Below are 19,772 nucleotides of genomic sequence, written 5' to 3' on the forward strand. Positions count from 1 at the left end.
CATTATCCTGGGGCGGAGCATTTGCCAAAAAATTGTCGATCTACAAGCTCACAGCTCACAGTACCTTTTACCAATTCTAGAGGGTTTAAGTGATACCAGATATGCAGCTCTGCAAATAAAAGGTGAATTGAACCCAGTGCATGACGGAGGACGATGTCACGATAAATGTAATCTCCACGATACGATTATTGTGAGTGTTTTTTTTCACGATAAACGATAATATCGCGAATCGTCCCATCCCTAACACACACACGCGCGCGCACACACACACACACACACACACACACACACACACACACACACACAGGAGACATGGAGGTTGGGCGAATGCTCTCTGCGTTAACTCTTGCATACATAATCTAGTTTCCCGTCTCTCTCTATCCCGCTAGATACGGACGCACCACCACCACGCTATGAGTCAGGCATAGAGTGCTCTGCTCTCCGTGCGCTCTCTACTCTCTCTCTCCCTTCTATTTGCCCCCAACCCGCTCCCCCCGCTCGCATTATCTCCCTCTGCCTCCTCCCCTCCCCTCCCCCATCCCCCCCCCCCTTTTCAGTGACACAGAAAAACTAACGCCGCCCCCTCCTCCTCTTCCCTCCATCTATCCCACCCCCACCCACCCACCCACCCTCCATTCTCCATTCTCTCCAATGGCAGACAACAAACACTGTGCTCTCTTTCTTTCTTGCATGCTCTGCTCTCTCCCTCGGCTTTGATTTACAGAGAACGTTTGTGTTTTTTTTCCGACGCCGTGTCATTAAGTGGAAACACCCTGGAGGCTGCTGTTGCTGTTGCTGCTGCTACAGGAGACACCCCAGAGGGAGTCTCTCTGTCAGTTAATAACACCTTCCTCATCCTCGCACGCCATCATCCCTCAGCCCTGTGTGCATGTTGACGTTTCCTCCTTGCCCCCAATTCGGGGCGCAAGGCGATGCCATTTTCACTGACCCTCTCGCTGGCAACTGGTTTTCGCCATCCAAAAGAAACCAGTGAATGATGCCACCCCCCCCCCCCCTCTCTCTCTCTCTATTCATCACTCACTCCACCACACCCCCCTTCCCTCTCGCCCCCTCTCCCTTTTTCTCTCACGCTCTCTCTCTCTCTCTCGTGCGCTCATCGGAGAAGCCTTTTTTTCCCCCCGACTGTCAATATCTCTGTTGCTTTCTCTCTCTACCACACCACCACCACCATCACCACCACCCTTCCTGTCCTTGCTACTTAATATCCATCTTCTAAGTGTGCCGGCTCACATCCCTCTCTCTCTCTCTCTCTGTCTCTCTGTGTCTAATATCATGTGCATCTACACCTCACCCCGGCTCTCCTCCACACAAGCGCAGCCCAACCTCTCTGCTGCCGCTTTGCAAACAGGAGCTCACTCTTTTTGCTTCCAATTATGTGAGTGGATTTATTAATTAGTGATTTTCTTTTCGTTTTTTTTTCTATTGCCTGCTTTTCGGGTGCACAATTAACTGGCCGGTGATTACTCCCTTTTTTAATTATGTGTTTAATCTTTTTGTCTTGATAATCTGGTTAGGGGTGTGTGTGTGTGGTTGGGTTGGTTGGTTGAATGGGAGTGTTCTGTGGGGCTGGGTTGGTATCAGGACAGCTTTCCCTCCCTATCTCTCACTACAGAGTGTGTGAAGGGACAGTGTGCCCCCCGCCCTCTCCCCCCTTTAATCCCCCGTTAACGGAGTAATTATCTTTGGGCAATATCGTGTCGTTGCCTTGTTGTGTGAAGTCGCTTTGGCGTTGAGCTACGAGGGGCTCCTGCACAGCGATAAGGATCCCTTAGGGGTGTCTCCTCCATCATAATCCTTCTCCCCCTCTCTCTCTCTCTCTCCTGCTCTGTCACTCTCTCTCTCTCTCTCCTCTCTCTCTCTCTCTCTCTCTCTCTCTCTCTCTCTCTCTCTCTCTCTCAACCTCTTTCTCTCTCACTCCCTCCCCTCTCTCTCTCTCTCTCTCTCTTCTCTCTCTCTCTCTCCCTCTCTCTCTCTCCCCTGCTTACTCGCTCTCTCTCTCACTGAGTGCTCCCTCTCTCATCCATCAACACAAGCACCTCTCCTCCACTCTGGTCAGACAACCATACAATTACTGGGCTATTTAATATTTCAGAGCCCGGGGTAAGAAATCATTCCCCGTTGTCGTTTTGTTTCCTCTCCTCCCCCCTAAGTCATTTTTCAACATTTTGACATTGTTGTATTTTTTGTTTTGTTTTTTTTGGCATGTATCCAAGCCTATTTTTCAGGATGATTTTTTTGTCAAGACCATCAAGCGTTGTCGGTTGGCAGAATACTACGTCTCTGAGTGGGTAAATATTTCAACAGCACCGGAGAGACCAGCGGGAGAACGGACAGAGAGACAGCGATAGAGAGAGAGAGAGAGAGAGAGAGAGGACGCCTCCCAACTCTACAGTTCAAGGTAAGAGACGGATCAGGTTCCCAGACAGCGTTCCATTACGTCTTAATTGTCCGTGCGGTCGCAAAGATTAACGATCGAGTCAAGTGCAATGGACCCATCAGGGCAGCTTAAAGTGTTTAGTGCCGACATGGAAACCTTTTGCAGCTTTGCAAATGCAAATGCCGTGTTTTAATGCATTTTGGATGATGCATTTCTGCGACCAGTTAGGATGAGCAGCTGAACGTGTTCCATTGGACTTACTAGATGGTGTGTAAAGACTAGTCTATAGGCTACACCCTCGCATCCTAAATGAGAAAGGACATTATTATAGCATTCGTCTAAAGAGATCACTCATTTTCTCCGCTAATGCATTTGTGTCAGTTGTCCCTGGACTATTTGCTCCGGCATCCATATTCTGGGGGCGACGTCCTGCCAAAAATAGCAGATCTACACTCGCACTACACTAACGTGCCGCGTAGATCTGCTATTTGGGGACATTTGGTGCTGATGGGAGGGGTGGGAAGCGTCCAAGAAGTACAGATGTTAACCCAGGGTCTGTTTTATTGGGAATAGAGCGTTTAAGTGATTAATTCTGCCTGATGATTGAATAGTTTGTTCCGCGTAGCGTTGCCAAATAGGTCAGTAGTGTGAAAGCATTTGTCAGCAGCACCAACTTGTCACGCTGGGCTGGACTGGACTCGTTGCACAGGACGAGGAGCAGCAGAGATCTGGGCTGACTGGGACAGCACTCACACTCTTCACCTACTGTACACCAGGCTGCTCTCACTGTGAGGGCTGATGGGTTGCAGTTGATTCATGCTGATGATGATGTGGAGTCCAAATGGATTAATGTACTCTTGAATGTGCTCTTTCTTTTAATATATCGTCGTTGTCGGGTGGAAACCTTGTATGTCCAAAACCTTAAAAAAAATGATTTAAACGAGTGAAAATAGCAGATCTACAAGGCACACAACGCCTAGCATCGTGAGGCGTTGTGTGCTTGTAGATCTGCTGTTTTCACTAGTTTTGTGCGATGGTCTTGTATGATGAAGTGGGGCCTTACTTTACAAAAAAAACATACACATTTTAAACTTGGAGATACGAGGTTTCTGCCCGACAGTGACGATATATATACCTATATATTTTCATATGCATATAAGGCATTGAAATATGCATCTCATAATGGCTTCAGACTAGGAGCAGGTGGTTTATATACTGTAAGTGTGAACCTATATAATGTATGTTATATGATCCACTGAAGGCTCGTCTCACTCTGGTTAATGGGTGTTAATGTGTGATGTGTACCGTGGTGGTGGTGGTGGTGGTGGTGGTGGTGGTGGTGCATCTCCGGCTGCAAAGCCCGTCTCATAAAATTGCAGTCATTAAGAACCCTCGTTAAGTGGCCGTTAAATGATTATTTGGGGCCTCGATTTCAAACACAGCAGATTTTTACGAGTCAGTCTGTGCAGTAACGTTGTGCATCATGAAAGGAACTACATCCTCCTTCACGTTCTCTCATTCATATAGCGATTATTGTTGCGGTTAACCGCTGTGCACAGTGCAATGTCAATGAAGGCAGATAAAAGAGAGCCCCCCACCCATCCCATCCCATCCCATCCCAGCCCACCCCACCCCACCCTGTGCTAAAGAGGATTTTACAGTCGGCCCTGCCGGAAGAGATGCATCCCTCCCGACCGTCTTCTTCTTCGTCTTCTTCTTCTTCTTCTTCTGTTCTTCTGATTTGCTGCCACTCTCTCTTTACAAATGGCCTCGTTCTGTGTGTGCATTCGCATTCGGACATTATGGAGTCTCGTACTACTGTTGTTGTCCATTGATTCCCATTCATTCCCATGGCTGATCTGAGCCCAGCGCAACGAGAGATAAGAGAGCCTTCAGTCAGTGTAGAATTATTCCCTCTTTCTCTTTGTTTCTCCTCAGTGACTGTGGTTGGTTGGGTTTTAGACACTCGTGTGGTTTCTCCTCCTCCTCTTGTAGCTCTCCTGTTCCCCCCCCCCCCCCCCCCCCCACACACACACACACACACACACAGCCCCGGTCACGTGAGCTCAGAATCACATTTGTTTGCCTTCAGTTATGCAATGCATAAAGCGGTATGATAACAAGCTGCATGAGACATCAACGTCAAACTTGTGCCCCTCACCCCCCTCCCCTCTGTGACAACTGCTGAGCCACTGCATCCTCCCCCCTCCCCCCCAAACACACACCCACAGTTACAGTACGTTGCCCTGTTAATGCTTGACTAGCGTAACGCCGCGCCACCTCTGTCAAAATATATGATATGAGCTGCTTGTTTGTGTTAATTGCTGAGAATATGACCACTATAATATCAGCCATAGTAACATTCATACAGTACTTTTCAAGGACAAGGAATCTTACATAATACATGAGGAAAGATTGGAATTCTCTTGGCGTTCTCCTTTCAGTTGCGTAGGATCTTTTGTTGGATCGCTATGTTTTATATAGTAGATGTACTGTACATTTAAGGTATAGGCTAGAGCGCACGTCTACTATCCTCCATTAGATGACACAAGGAAAGAAATCTATTTGAGATGCATTGTACCAAAAAAGAGAAAAACAACCAGTTGATTTATTCTGCACATGATGCCACAGAGTAGACTCTACTCTAAACTTTGAGTTTCCATTTGTCACTATGTAGAAGGGCCTATTTCACAGCAGCCATATTGACATGGATAGCTGTGTAATGATACTTGCTTCCCATGGTGTTACCAATGGTGCTAATCCAGACCTGGAATGTCCTCATTTTAGGGTCACAAAGACCAAATGCCAGGGCAATAATTTTACAAACTGTACAAACTCCATAGTCCATACACGCTCAGCCCTGGAGGGTCACTGCCACTGGACACATTTGAAGTTGTGGATGAGGAAGGGGAGTTAAGGGAATTAAGCATCATAGCATTCTAAAAACAGTATTGACTGGAAAGAAGGGGAAAACGGTGGAGGCGGTGCGGGCAGGGCATCAAGGCCACTGTGGCCATGCCCCTAAGGCTTTGGGCAGATGATTTTTTCAAAGGGCATAAGGCCAAACTGAGGGGGCCACGGCAATGACCTTCATGGCCTCTGAGAAATTCCTGCCATGCTCTGTTTCATTTTCTCCCATTCTGTGGCATAATAGGCCATTTTTTTCCATTTTGTGGCATAATAAGGAGTTGGTCCACACCAACTCCTTGCAACTCCTTGCAACATGTAACTACTTGCAACCATCATCTCCATGGCAGTTGCAAGGGGTTGCATTGGTGTGGACTGGTGGCGGGCAGTGGCTCTGGGGTAGAGCGGACGGATGGGAACTGTGAGGTTCCCAGTTCGATTCCGGGCTCTCCCCAGAGTTGGTGTCAAAGTGTCCTTGAGCAAGAATTGCGTGAATGTAATGCACAATCTATGTAAAGCGCTTTGGTAAAAAGTATAAATGCACCATTTACTGGCCTTAAAACCGCCTTGTTGCAAGGAGTTTGGCCTATAGTCAACCTGTGTGCAATAGCATCACCCTGACTCTGTTTGACCTGTTAACACCTGTGAAGGGAGTAACATTGCATAACTATTTGTCGACATGATATGGCTGCAGTGAAAAAGGCAAGCATATTTCTTCAGTATTAAATACAGACCAGATATTAGGAAATAGCCTGACTTAGTTACAGTTGAACGATACTGCTGGCACCACATGCCTTTCAAACTTTCAAATGATGGCCTTGTAAGGATTAGCTAAATTATGGTATAATGGCTGAAATGGTCATTTAAGGTTACTAAAGGTATACAGCACACCGGTCCTTGTGAGATGCCAGCCAACTGAACAGATTAAACACTAAATAATAAAGGAGTATAGCCAGTTAGCCACACACTCGTAGCTGCCGATGTAAGTTTATTGTGGACACAGAGACATAAAAATCACAGTTTCAAAATCAAATCAAACATCTGTGATTTCAGTCTCCAATAAACTTGCATTGGCAGCTATGCGTGCACAGACATACTACGTTATTATGAAATGGTCATTTAACCACAGGGATGCTAGGTTGTCTCTATTCTGGGGTAAAGTATATAGGGTTTTATAACCGTACATACATACATTTATTTTGTTGTATTTAGCAGTGGCAGTGCTCGTATGTAGACCTGTCTAGTTAGATCGTTTGATTATTCCCACTTGGCTAACATTGTGCTTGCAGTGTGTGTGAACCCATATATTCATAGCATGCATTTTAATTGGGGAAATGGAGCGCTGCTGTTGATTTGATTTGTGAGCGCCGGTGCTGCTGGAACCATTAAGGTGAACAGCTACTGTAATGGGCTTTAGAGAGACGGACTGTCTGGCACGTGAGCCAGTTGTTAACTCGCTGTGGTGCCAGGACTGCCCCAACTGTGAATGAGGAAAGGAAAGCAGTCTGGCCCGGTGTCGGGACAGATTGCTGAATCGAAACAAATGTAATTGCTTGAGTTGAATGCGTTTAAATGCAGGGTTTGATTGTAACAGTTGGCCCGGGCCGTGTAGTCAATCAAAAGGATAGAGGTAGTAGTAATAATAATAAATCTATACCGTCCTGCACCTGTTGAAACATATGTCACAAAGTGCTTAACACAGGGGTCTTCCACAGGGGGTCCGGGACCCCTAGGGGGTCCTCAGAGTAACTACAGGGGGTCCTCCAAATCTTTGTGTGATAGAAACTTTTTTCTCCTTTTTTTTATTAACCACTTGAACCCTAGTGTCCATATTCTGAGAACTTTGGCCAACAATAGCAGATCTACAAACTCACAACAGCTTGTAGATCGGCTATTTTCGGCAAAGACGTTTGGTGTAAAGGGGAAAAAGAGCAGACTAAGTACAGAGTGAAATGTCAAGTTATGTATTGACGATTCAAGTGGTTAAATACGTATCTGAAAACACAAATTGACGTGAATCCAAAATAAACGGATGATTTTGCTGTCAAACAATGAAACTATATGGAATCTATGAGAAGGTTGTGGGGGTCCCTGCTTCATCTCTCTCTCAAGTAAGGGATCCTTGACCTGAAAATATTGACAACCCCTGGCTTAACAACAACAAAAAAGTCAATGAGGAACAGGAGGTTCCCTGCCTGGTGATGCTCCTTGTGAGTTGCAGGGAGACGGTTTGAATCCTACTCCGGAGGAGTTGTGTCTCATGTCTCCCCTCTCTCTGCCCTCTTTAGATTAGCTCTGAACACACAGACCAAGAGATACGCAGATCCTCCCTCTCATATATCGGGGACTGTACCTAACCTTAACCTAACTAACGCTAGTGAATGCTAACCTGGTGAAATACTAACCTGCTGACGCTGGTGAATGCTAACCTGGTGAAATACTAACCTGCCGACGCTGGTGAATGCTAACCTGGTGAAATGCTAACCTGCCGACACTGGTAAATGCTAACCTGGTGAATGGGAACATAAAACCTTGGGAACATAGGGAGGACCCCATATATCGCTAGCCTTCTGCAGAGCCACCAAGATGTTCAGAAAATAACTAATACATTAGATGTTATAAAAAATGCTTTTCAATATACCGTAAGGTATGTTTTCAGAAGTGAATGAACCCATTAAAAACTGGGAAAGCATCCGTGTCATTTGAGATTTTGAAGGTTGTCTACTCAAAAATGGCAGATCTGTTCATCTGCTAATTTTGAACATTTTTGAAAAATCTTAGAAGTGTGAGAACTACTGATTTAAAAGGCTAATGAACTGGTTAAAAGATGATGGATCATGATCACTCAGTCAGATCCCAGCCTTTAGTCTGTGTAGCCTGGACTGTGGACCAGTCAAGAGGACCAGGTCTTCATGTTGAACACTGGTTCATAGGATGGACCAGGTCTTCTGAACACTGGTTCATAGGATGGACCAGGTCTTCATACTGAACACTGGTTCATAGGATGGACCAGGTCTTCATGCTGAACACTGGTTCATAGGATGGACCAGGTCTTCTGAACACTGGTTCATAGGATGGACCAGGTCTTCATACTGAACACTGGCTCATAGGATGGACCAGGTCTTCATACTGAACACTGGTTCATAGGATGGACCAGGTCTTCATACTGAACACTGGCTCATAGGATGGACCAGGTCTCCATACTGAACACTGGCTCATAGGATGGACCAGGTCTTCATACTGAACACTGGCTCATAGGATGGACCAGGTCTTCATACTGAACACTGGCTCATAGGATGGACCAGGTCTTCTGAACACTGGTTCATAGGATGGACCAGGTCTTCATACTGAACACTGGTTCATAGGATGGACCAGGTCTTCTGAACACTGGTTCATAGGATGGACCAGGTCTTCATACTGAACACTGGTTCATAGGATGGACCAGGTCTTCATACTGAACACTGGTTCATAGGATGGACCAGGTCTTCATGCTGAACACTGGTTCATAGGATGGACCAGGTCTTCTGAACACTGGTTCATAGGATGGACCAGGTCTTCATGCTGAACACTGGTTCATAGGATGGACCAGGTCTTCATACTGAACACTGGTTCATAGGATGGACCAGGTCTTCATACTGAACACTGGTTCATAGGATGGACCAGGTCTTCATACTGAACACTGGTTCATAGGATGGACCAGGTCTTCATGCTGAACACTGGTTCATAGGATGGACCAGGTCTTCATACACTGGTTCATAGGATGGACCAGGTCTTCATACTGAACACTGGTTCATAGGATGGACCAGGTCTTCATACTGAACACTGGTTCATAGGATGGACCAGGTCTTCATACACTGGTTCATAGGATGGCAAGAGGTCAGACATGTGGCCAACTGGACCTCAAAGTACCCGTTAATTTTGGCAGTACAAATAAAGCGTTTCTTAACCCGGGACTGGACTGGAAGCCAGTGAAATGATGATTCTAGCACAGGGGTCTTCAACAGGGGGTCCGGGACCCCTAGGGGGTCCGCAGAGTTACTACAGGGGGTCCTCCAAATCTTTGTGTGATAGAAACTTTTTTTCCTCCTTTTTTATATAACCAGACAGTGTTTTTTAACCCTAGCGTCCATATTCAGAGAAGTTTAGCCAAAAATCTACAAGCTCTACAATCTACAAGCTCACAACGCCTCGCAGCGCGAGTCGTTGTGAGCTTGTAGATCAGCTATTTTTGGCTAAGAGGTTTGGTGTTGAGGGGAAAAAGAGCAGAGCAAGTACAGAGTGAAGGTCAAGTTTATTAAGTATTGATTAAATTGATTAAGTAGTGGTTAAATATCTGAAAACACAAATTGACATGAATCCAAAAATACACTGATGATTGTGCTGTCAAACAATGAAACGGAATCTAAGAAAAGCTTGTGGGGGTCCCTGCTTCATCTCTCTCTCAACTAAGGGGTCCTTGGCCTGAAAACGTTGAGGACCCCTGTTCTAGCATCTTTAAAAAGAAATCCAAGCTGCAGAATGCAAGCACTGAGGAGTTGTACAGCTGCTCGAGGTACAGTAGGGTACAGTACAGTAGTCCAGTCCAGATGATATACAAAAGCAGATGAATAATTCCCTGTGACTGTAGTTCTGCGATCCAATACGCCTGTGTAGAATAGATAACGTCGACATTGAACAAAAATAAACAGCTGCACTCGACAACCATAAAACCCAAGATGGGCAGACGGACGCAGCGTCCATGTGAATGCATTGAACGGCGGGGTCAAACGTGCCATTGTGTCCCCTCGTCATCGGCACCATTGAGCTCCAGTGGCGTTGCGGTGAATCCTCCCGTTCATCTGGCATCAAACCCCTTCTGTCTTCAGTGGGAAAGTGCCGATGCTCTCCTACATTAAAACTGGGAAAGCATTTTTATTTTTTATTTTAACCACTTTAACCATTAGTTTATACTTTGGCTATTTAAAAAAAAATCTTGAAAATGTGTGCAAATCTTTGAATATATACTAAATATTTGGGCCTGAATGTATATATGTGTGCAAATCTTTTTGAGATGATGGGCGGCGGCCAAATACATATAATTCTGGGGCCCTTGACATGAAAAGGTTTTGAGCACCACTTACTGTATAGCAACAGACGTTTTTTAAGAAAACTGTTAGGATTTAGAACAACCCCCCACCCCAGGACATCATTCTTTTGTAATAAGGATTCCTGTGTGTTTTTCTTTTAAACAAACACACACCCTCCTTTCCCCCAGTTGTTTGGCTTTTGGAGCTTTTGGGAAAGCTCAAGGGACTAATGCTCAATTAGTCAAAGTTGCCGGAAAAAATAGATCTACAAGCTCACTGCGTGTCACGATATGAAACGTTTTTGTGCTCGTAGATCGGCTGTTTTATCCTATTTCTGGAGACTGAATAATACACAATCTCCCCTGTGTCTGTCCTGCTGCGAAGCCTCCTCCTTAAGTCCCATTATATAATCCAGTTTCCTCCTATAGGATATACACTTCCCTGGGTTCAATAGAAGATTGATGATGCTTTTCTGTACAGCAAGCAGTGTTCTGTGTCTTTGTATGGCCATATACAATACACACTGTACAAGGGGTTGTCTGTTTCTCATAATTCACTGGGGGGAGGAGGGGCTACAGGTAAAGGTGACTTCATTTGTCTTCCAGAAATGATTGTCTTTCTGTATTGACACACAGGGGTGTGTCACCAAATTCTGGGCCCTGGGTACAAGGATTAACTGCGGGCCCCATCTGAATTTTCTTCATGTGGGGGGGGGGGGGGGGGGGGGGGGGTTAACCCATTTAGACTGGGAACGCATTATTACGCATTATTTTGTGCTTTAACTATTGAAAAATAGCAGATATACAAGCCTTTGAATATTTTTGACCCGATTCTATAAATGTCTTCTAAATCCTTCTAAGGTTTTTTGACAAATCTATGTTTCTATGTCAGTGGTGCTCAAACTTTTTCACGTGAAGGAACCCCAAAATGATATGCATTTTTCCCACGGACCTCCATCTCAAAATATTTAGTTCCAGGGACCCCCCAGAAGCAAAATTTGAGTTACAAATGTTCGCTTAAAAAATACATATTCAAAGATTTGCACATATTTTCACGACTTTTCAAAAATAGCAGATCTACAAGCTTGCAGCGCGGCACTCGGTGAGTCCCCTTGTGACGCCCCTGTTTACACAGACTGTACTGAAAGTGCAGGAGCCCAGCATAAAACTATACTCGTGTCGTCCGCGTGCCCTCATCATATGACGGACATTTCGGCCCCATGCGCATGTCCGCAGGGACATCATCGGCCTGCAACCCAGATTTTGTGACTGCATGTTCTTTACGCGTACACGAGTACACTGGACTGCACGTGTGCTAGAACAGAAAAATGCATGCTCTGTTTGAGGCAAGGTTGAGAGACGAGAGCTATTGTTATCCACTGTATTATGTCGTGTGACAATAAGGGACTTTAAAGTAGAGATGTGCGTTGGAGCAAGTTTTCTGAGAATAATGACAGGAATGACACAAGACGGAGTCTCATATGACCGTAAGATCTTCTCACAATGGCCTCTTGCCACAGCGCAAATCCTTCAGTTGTCTTAAAAGTCTTTGGATTATGCTTTGTATTGAGTGCAGCCTGTGTTGCCCTTGAACACATGCACGTCTGCAGACACAAATTGTAGTATAATCACAGCGACGTTGCGTCCGCCCATTGCATCTACCGGTATGCAGATTTGGCTTAGTATAATAATCGGGCCTTACCCATATGAACCCTAGCATCCTTCTGGGGAGAACAGGTTTAGTATAGAGGGTAAAAAAGCCCTGGGGGACAATAAAGTATAGTGTTCAAAGGTTAAAGGACGGCTTCACCACTTTTCAAACTATCCTCATATAATTGGTCCTCACTAATGTTCCTGGATTAAATAGCATAACTTTTTTCTCCTCGGTCTGCGGGCAGGTCAGAAACCCATCGTCTTGTTCTGAATCATCGATGGAGAATCCAAGCTAATAGAAAATGCAGGCTTTCTATTCCTGAAAAGTTTCCAATGTTAAAAGTGGAAGCCATTGTTCTCGCGATAATAAAAATCTATATATCTTTTCAAAATATTGTTTAAAAAATAAATCTGTCAAACGATGATGTCACAAGACTATGGATTTCTTAACTTCCCACAGACTTGGACTGAGTAGATTTCTTTTGCTATTTTATTATGAACATTAGTGAAGACCTTTTATATGAAGATAGTTTGAAAAGTGAGACACAGGAGAGGAGGCCCTGTTGGGATTTCATTATAGGCCATTCCACCATTAAGACACAAAAGTATCCAGAGATCTCGATTCAGCAAATTCCTGTTTTACCTGAGCTGTAAAACACCACGTAAAACACCACAAACTGAACCCAGCGACCGCTCACTCCGCCTCCTGTGCCTGAGGTGTGTCTACTGATGCTGAACAGGTACACATTATTGTGTATCATTATTTTATGTTTTAACTATTGAAAAATAGCAGATCTACAAGCTCACAGCGCGGCACCGAGTGCCGCGCTGCGAGCTTGTAGATCTGCTATTTATTTTTTAATTGTGAAAATTTGAATTTTGACACGATTCTATAAGAGTCTTTTGAATCCTTCTTTTTTTGAAAAACCTATGTTTCTATGTCAGCAATCTGGCCAGCATCGTCAAAGAAAAGGTCCTTTTCACTTAAATGGAGCTCAGTTAGTCTGTTCTTGAGAGACTACGATGTCAGTGGTTCTCAAACCTTTTCATGTGAAGGACCCCCAAAATGATATTTATTTGGCCACGGACCCCCATCTCAAAATATCTAGTTCCAGGGACCACCCAGAAGCAAAATCTGAGTTACAAACGTTCGCTTTGAAAATACATATATTCAAAGATTTGCACACATTTTCACGACTTTTTCAAAAATAGCAGATTTACAAGCTTGCAGCGCGGCACCTTGTATATCTGCTATTTTTCACTGGTTAAAGCATTCAATAATTCTAGGCCTAAATTAACTTTATCAAATAAGAGATAAGTTTAACCCACCTCCAGGCGGATAGCGGCTCATAGCAGCAGCAGCAGCAGTTAAATACAGAACACGTACAGTATAAATATCATCATATACATCTACGGAGCAGGTGTGCAACTGTGCATCATTAATTCATTTAGTTCCCACTCCTTTGGGGGGTGTTTTTGTCACTGTTTGTGTTCACTGTTGGTAGCAGTGGGTGCTATTAATACAGTTGGGTGTTAAGTGTCTTGCTCACTTTGACACATGGACCTTATGGTTCTATGAAGGCAGTATCTCTATCCATTCAGCTATTGCCACCTAGGGGTGGGCGATATGGTGATAAATATCGTTGAGATGATACAATGTCTCCACGATATGCCTTTTCAGAGATATCGTATATATATCGCGATACAATGAGGGATCCTTATAGAAAATTCTGTTGAATTGTTAATACAGAGATTCATTGCAGAATTCATTTAAACCTGCATTTTGGTCTGAATCAGTAGTTCTCAAACTTTAAAATGTCAAGGTCTCCCCTTAACTCTGGCAGTATACAAATGAAACCAAATGAACCCCTAAAACCAACATGACAAAAAAGAATCGTGATAAGATTGTGTATCGTGATACAGCTTGGGAAAATATTGTGATATTGTATTTTTCCATATCGCCCACCTCTATGGCCACCCATTAGGACTTCAAGAGGCATAAAAGGCATTTAGAGGAAAATAAATAATCTTTCCACCAACAACAACCCACACCGAAAGAACACCCTAAAGTTAAACCTAAAGAAGGTGAATGCATTTACACAAGTTGATGTGATTTCTACTGAATGAAACGATGACAGAAATAAAATGTAAGCCCATAGCACTCGCCTACCCTCAATGACCAGACATGAAAACTAGATAGCATTTGTAGTTTATAAAGTAATTTTTACTGATTACCGTAGGTGCCTGGTGGTCTACCTATGTTATATTATATTCCTATGCAATCGATGTATTGATGTCGCTCTGCTAAATGCCTAAATTGTAAATGTTTTTGAGAACTCAAGTCAACAGCACTCCTGATTTTTTATTTTTTTATTTATTTTTTGGCGGGCAGATGTCACATGCACAGAAAATAGCCGGATCGACAGTCACAATCTCACAGCTCACACACAGTGGTGGTGTTGTTGTTGTGAGCTTGTATAGACATGCTATTCTCTGTGCACAACACCGGCACAACCAAGTGTAAATCAGGCTTAAGCGTGGGTGACATGCTTAACCTTTGCTTTGCCCCTGTGTGGTTGCTGGTTGTAAATTGTCCCCTGTGGGTGGGGGTGTAGCAGGGTGGGCGGTGGCTGCAGGCCTTTTGGGGGTGGATGAGGTGGAGGTGGGGTGGTGGTAGCATCCATCCATCCAGGGTGGCTGGAGGCCTTTTGGGGGTGGATGAGGTGGAGGTGGGGTGGTGGTAGCATCCATCCATCCAGGGTGGCTGGAGGCGCAGTGCTTTTAGCCCGGCAGGTAACGCTGTAGCAGAGACTGCTCTGACCTCTGCAGTCTGCCAGGGGCTGAGGGAGACCTTTTCATTGTACCTCATCTCTCCCCCGCCCGCCGTACACATTTACACATCGTTGCACTACTAGTGCATAGCATAGTTTGTCATGTAACTTGAAACCTTGGGGAAGGGAAAAGAGAACCCTCTCAAGGTACTAGTATAAATTCGGCTTCCCTTTCTCAGGGGGTTGACACTCATGAGTCATCGAGAGCTGCTTACAAGTGTGAAGTGTAAGTGTGAGTGTATTCTAAGCTTCACTGGAAGTCCAACAGCATGCAGTACAAGTTCAGAAATGTGGTTCCCGGACATGTTATCCTATAGGCTTTGTTCAGACTGCCGGCAAATGTGATCTTTAGGACTGACTGTCTGCCTATAGTTATTTGTAAGTGATCAAATTGGATTTGTGTATTCAGACATGAATATCTGCTTTGGTTGCTGTGGTTTTCAATCTCCCCTCGACGATCATTAAAGTATTTCTTCCTTTCTATTCTATTTGAACAATATAATTGTGAGCTATACAAGTGTAAATCAGGTTTCAATGTTTGAGTGTCCAGACTGAGACACATCTTCAGAAACCACATTTGAATCACATTCAAATACCTAGTAATGTGGTTTAAGATCTGATTTGCAAAAATATGTTTCCATTTGTTTTGTTTTTTTTACGATCTGACCTAGGGGTGGAAGATATGGAAAAATACAATATCACAATATTCCAAGTGGTAGCACGATACACAATCTTATCTTATCTTATTTTTCATGTTGATTTTTATGGTTATTTTTCAAGTTACTTAACCGTACAACCACCTACAAGGTAACAAAAGCTCCAATAAAAAAGGAGTAACAGACCATTTAGACCAATGGTCCTCAAAGTGGGGTCCAGGGACCCTCTGGGTTCCTTTTGGGAGGTCTAAATTGACCCTTACAAGAATGTAACTCTGACAGTATACAAATGAAACCAGACTGTCAGAGTTAAGGGGAGACCTTGACATTTTAAAGTTTGAGAACTACTGATTTAGACCAAAATGCAGGTTTAAATGAATTCTGCAATGAATCTCTGTATTAAAAATTCAACATGATTTTTTTATAAGGCTCTCCCTCATTGTATCACAATACATACGATATCCCTGAAAAGGCATATCGTGGAGACATTGTATCGTCTCAACGATATTTATCACACTATCGCCCAGCCCTAATCTGACCTACGGTATCTGGCCCAAGCGGAACCATTTTGGCCCATCCAAAGTCTGGATGGGCCAACGTACGATCTCCTTTGGGCTGAACCAGTCTGAACATGTGCTGGGACCAGAATAAAGCTGGCAACAGCTGCAGTACAAGTTGAGATGTGGAAGTAATGTTTCCAGATGCAAATCCACACATTCATTCATTACCTTGACGTCCTACCAGCTGTTTCCTTGCTTTGACTGACTCTCTCCCCCCCCCTCTCTCTCTCTCCCCCTCCCTCCTTCACACAGGGTGGTAGAGGCGGGCTGGTAGAACATGGCGGCCATGGCAACAGTGCCCAGCTATGCCCCGTCGGTGTGGGTGAAGGTGTGTCACGCTCTGCCCCGGCTCGACCTCACCATGCAAATGAGGGACAACTTCTTCGTCCCGGACAGCTGGGAGTACCAGCAGGTAAAGGGACAGCCAATCACCGGCCACGCACCACCATGCAGCAGGTCACCTCCTGACAGGGACGTGCTGGGCCCCTGATTCAGCCCGGGAAAAAGAGTTGGAGAGGCGCTCATTGCACGCTATAGAGAGAGATCTCTCTCTATAGCGCTGCTGCTACTCAAAGATTTTCCATTTCAGATCATGACAAGTGACAAGCCAGTGGGCCAATTACATGAGTTATATTTTTTCGTTGTCGGGTGGAAACCTTATGTCCAAAACCGTTTGTTTTGTATTTATCATTTAAAAAATTATTTAAACTAGTGAAAACAGCCGATCTATAAGCACACAACGCCTCGCGGTGCGAGGCGTTGTGTGCTTGTAGATCAGCTGTTTTCACTACTTTTGTGCAATGGCCTTGTATGATGAAGCAGGGCTTTACTTTGCGCGACAGTGACGATTTACTTTGTTGGCCGCCCAGCCCCCAAAATGGAACGAAGGCTGACATTTTATTTGTATTTTTTAGTTCGGGAGTTGGCCCGCTTTTCCCAATGGCCAGCACGTCCCTGCCTCCTGATCCAATCACAAGTCGCGAGTGTCGCGTTGGAAGTCAACTGGCAAAACAACCTTCACGTTGTAGTAGATCAGCAACATTGGAAGCAATTTATATTCTACCCCGGTCGTCGGCAGCAGCTGGCCCGGAGAGATACCTGGTTTGATCCCGGCCCCTCCTGCTATCGTATTGAAGTGTTGACCTTGAGCGAGACACTGAACACGCCTCGAATCGCTGTCTCAGTGTGTGAATGTGAGGCATAATATACATTTAGTCCATGGGCCATACGAGATGTCGCTCTCCGAAAGGTGGCATACTATGCATTTTTGAAAAGCTCTATATCTGTAGATTATATTTTGGTATGATAACCCTTTCTGAGACACAGCTAAATTGGTGTTATCAGCCGCTAGAGTTGGTGTCCCATTAACGTTACTATACAGGAAAAAAATGCAAAAGATTAATCTGCTTTAAGTAGCATATGAGGGGTCAAACTAGGGGTTTTTCATGATTCTGAATCATCACTTTTCACAGTTTTGTGGGGGCCGTGGCCTAATTGTAATGGGCTTAAAGGAGTAGTTAAAGGAGTAAATAATTACTCGCATTCCTAAGCCAATACCAGGTCATCAAATTATTGATTCACTAATGTGACAAAAACTAAACGATCCCCATGAATTCAAGGCTTCATGAGGTTTGTAATTTATAGAATATCTTTTGGGGGTGAACTGCTCCTTTAAACATCGTAAGCCCTATAGCGGGCATTGGCATTACTTTCTACCTATTCCCAGAACCTCCAAACAACAGGCTGTTAGCCCAGAAGCGTTTGAATATTTACTGGAGCCCATATGTCTGTCTCGACATGTGTGAGCGGAATTATAATTGGGTTCCATGCCCTTAGTCTAATGGTACACTGTTCCGATGTACCGTTGGTCTCACAGTGTGTGTTAAAACGATCCCTAACCATAACCCCAACCTCGCAAAAAATCCATGCCGATCCCTAACCTCACGCTGATGTAACATTTGTCAGATTATTGGGACGTGTGAATAATTGGCCGTCGGGCCTAATGGGCAGCCGGCCATAATTGCCCTACATTGTATTTCCTGACAGGTCCTGTACCATGTACTCTGATGACCTGCTGAATGGTCATAATGATGCTGCCTGAGCTACCCAACATTTTATTGGCCTAATTATTTGTAGTCCAACGAGCCCAGATAGCTCCGAGAATGCCTCTTGACATCCGCTTCACATGAACACATCTGCAATAGATCCACCACCTGTCCTAAGTCTACGCCACATCTGTTGTTGCCTAATTATCTTTTAACATTGATCTCAGCTGTGGCTAGAGCCATTAGTGACATCAGACTGACTGCCTCGTTCAGTCATGCAAACTGCTATTCGTTATGCAGATTTTTACGCAAGGTATGCGAGCATCACTCAGAATAGTTTCAATATTACTGCGTTCTCAAAATATGCATAATGTGATGTGATCCCTGCCGGACGGGTGCCACGGTTACTTTACAATAACAGACTACCAGCACTCACGGAACTGTCTTTAACAGCTGCAGTACAAGTTGAGATGTAGAAGTAATGTTATCCACGCATTCATTCTTCAAATATTTATTCAAAAATGACAAAGAAATGATGTTGTTACACAGCAACAAGAACCCCAAAAGGGCTTCCCGTCTTGAAAGGCAGGGACGAGCAGAGAATGTTCAGGGATGACATTTCTAAAAGGGCTTCGTGGAGAAAATTGGAAATAGCAGACCTCCAAGCTCACAACGCGCCATAGCCGCGTTGTCAGCTATTTTCGGTGCTTGATACCACAGTGAATTAAGCATAATGAAGTCAATACTGGAGATGTAGTGTACAGCATGGATTTCTACAGAGAGAGGGCTATTCATGCCGCATTCAAGTTCGGGAGAGTTTGGACAAGGCAATTCTCTTGAATGCTGCCTGCAGGTATGGCATGGAAAGAGGGCGTTTGCATTTCTTTCACCATAGTAAAAACTGCATTCATGGTCTGGAGAGGGCACTTTTTACAGAGGGATAAAGGGGCAGGGGCCATTGATGTCTATGTGTGCACGTGCCTGTTGAAAGGTACGTAAAAACACTATAATGGGTTCCCGTCCTAAATAGGTTTTATTTATAAGTTGACACGGTACACTGCAGACCCAACAACGTACACGTTTCGTACAACGCTGATGAAGGCTTGATGACGAAGCCTGTATGTTTTTCGGTCTGCAGTGTTGTAGAAATCGTGAAGTTTAACCGCTTTCAAATTAACATCCTTATTTTAGGCATGTCATTGTAGCTGGGGGGAGAACAAGTATTATTGTAGATATCAGATCCACAAGCTCCCAACGTGTCGCATTGCGACGCCTTGCGAGCTTATAGATCGGCTATTTCCGCTGCGCAAAAAGAAAGTGGTTAATCGTTTCTCCCAACAGGCTTTGGGTGCTCGAGCAAGCCATGTCACACACACAACGAAAGCGAGAGGGAGAGAGAGAGAGAGAGAGAGAGAGAGAGAGGAGAGGAGAGGGAAGCAAATTATCCTCCAACAGAGAAAGACAAAAGGGGCCGAAAGAGCGAGAGACAGGGGGATGGAGAGGGAAAGAGAGAGAGAGAAAGTGTGTGAGTAATGCAGAGAGGTGGGTGAACGCAGGGCTAGGCAGAGAGAATGAGAGAGAGAGAGAGAGAGAGAGAGAGGAAGGGGGGGTGGAACCAAGGGCGTCACAAGGAGGGAAAAGTGGGACTGCGTTACTA

The 19,772-nt window shown here is 44.7% G+C and overlaps 1 protein-coding gene across 1 annotated transcript in view; it reads left to right on the forward strand.

Moving 5' to 3' along the window:
• Window positions 1-16,347: 16,347 nt before the first annotated feature.
• ttyh1 (tweety family member 1) overlaps window positions 16,348-19,772 on the forward strand; it is a gene marked incomplete at its 5' end in the record, with an annotated part of 41,915 nt that continues 38,490 nt past the window's right edge. Inside the window, one exon of the mRNA XM_080744774.1 lies at window positions 16,348-16,482. Within this exon, the coding sequence (XP_080600900.1) occupies window positions 16,348-16,482 (135 nt within the window). The remainder of the gene's footprint in view (window positions 16,483-19,772) is intronic.

Source organism: Nannobrachium achirus (assembly GCF_963921795.1).
Source record: "Nannobrachium achirus genome assembly, chromosome: 2".
Lineage (NCBI taxonomy): Eukaryota > Metazoa > Chordata > Actinopteri > Myctophiformes > Myctophidae > Nannobrachium > Nannobrachium achirus.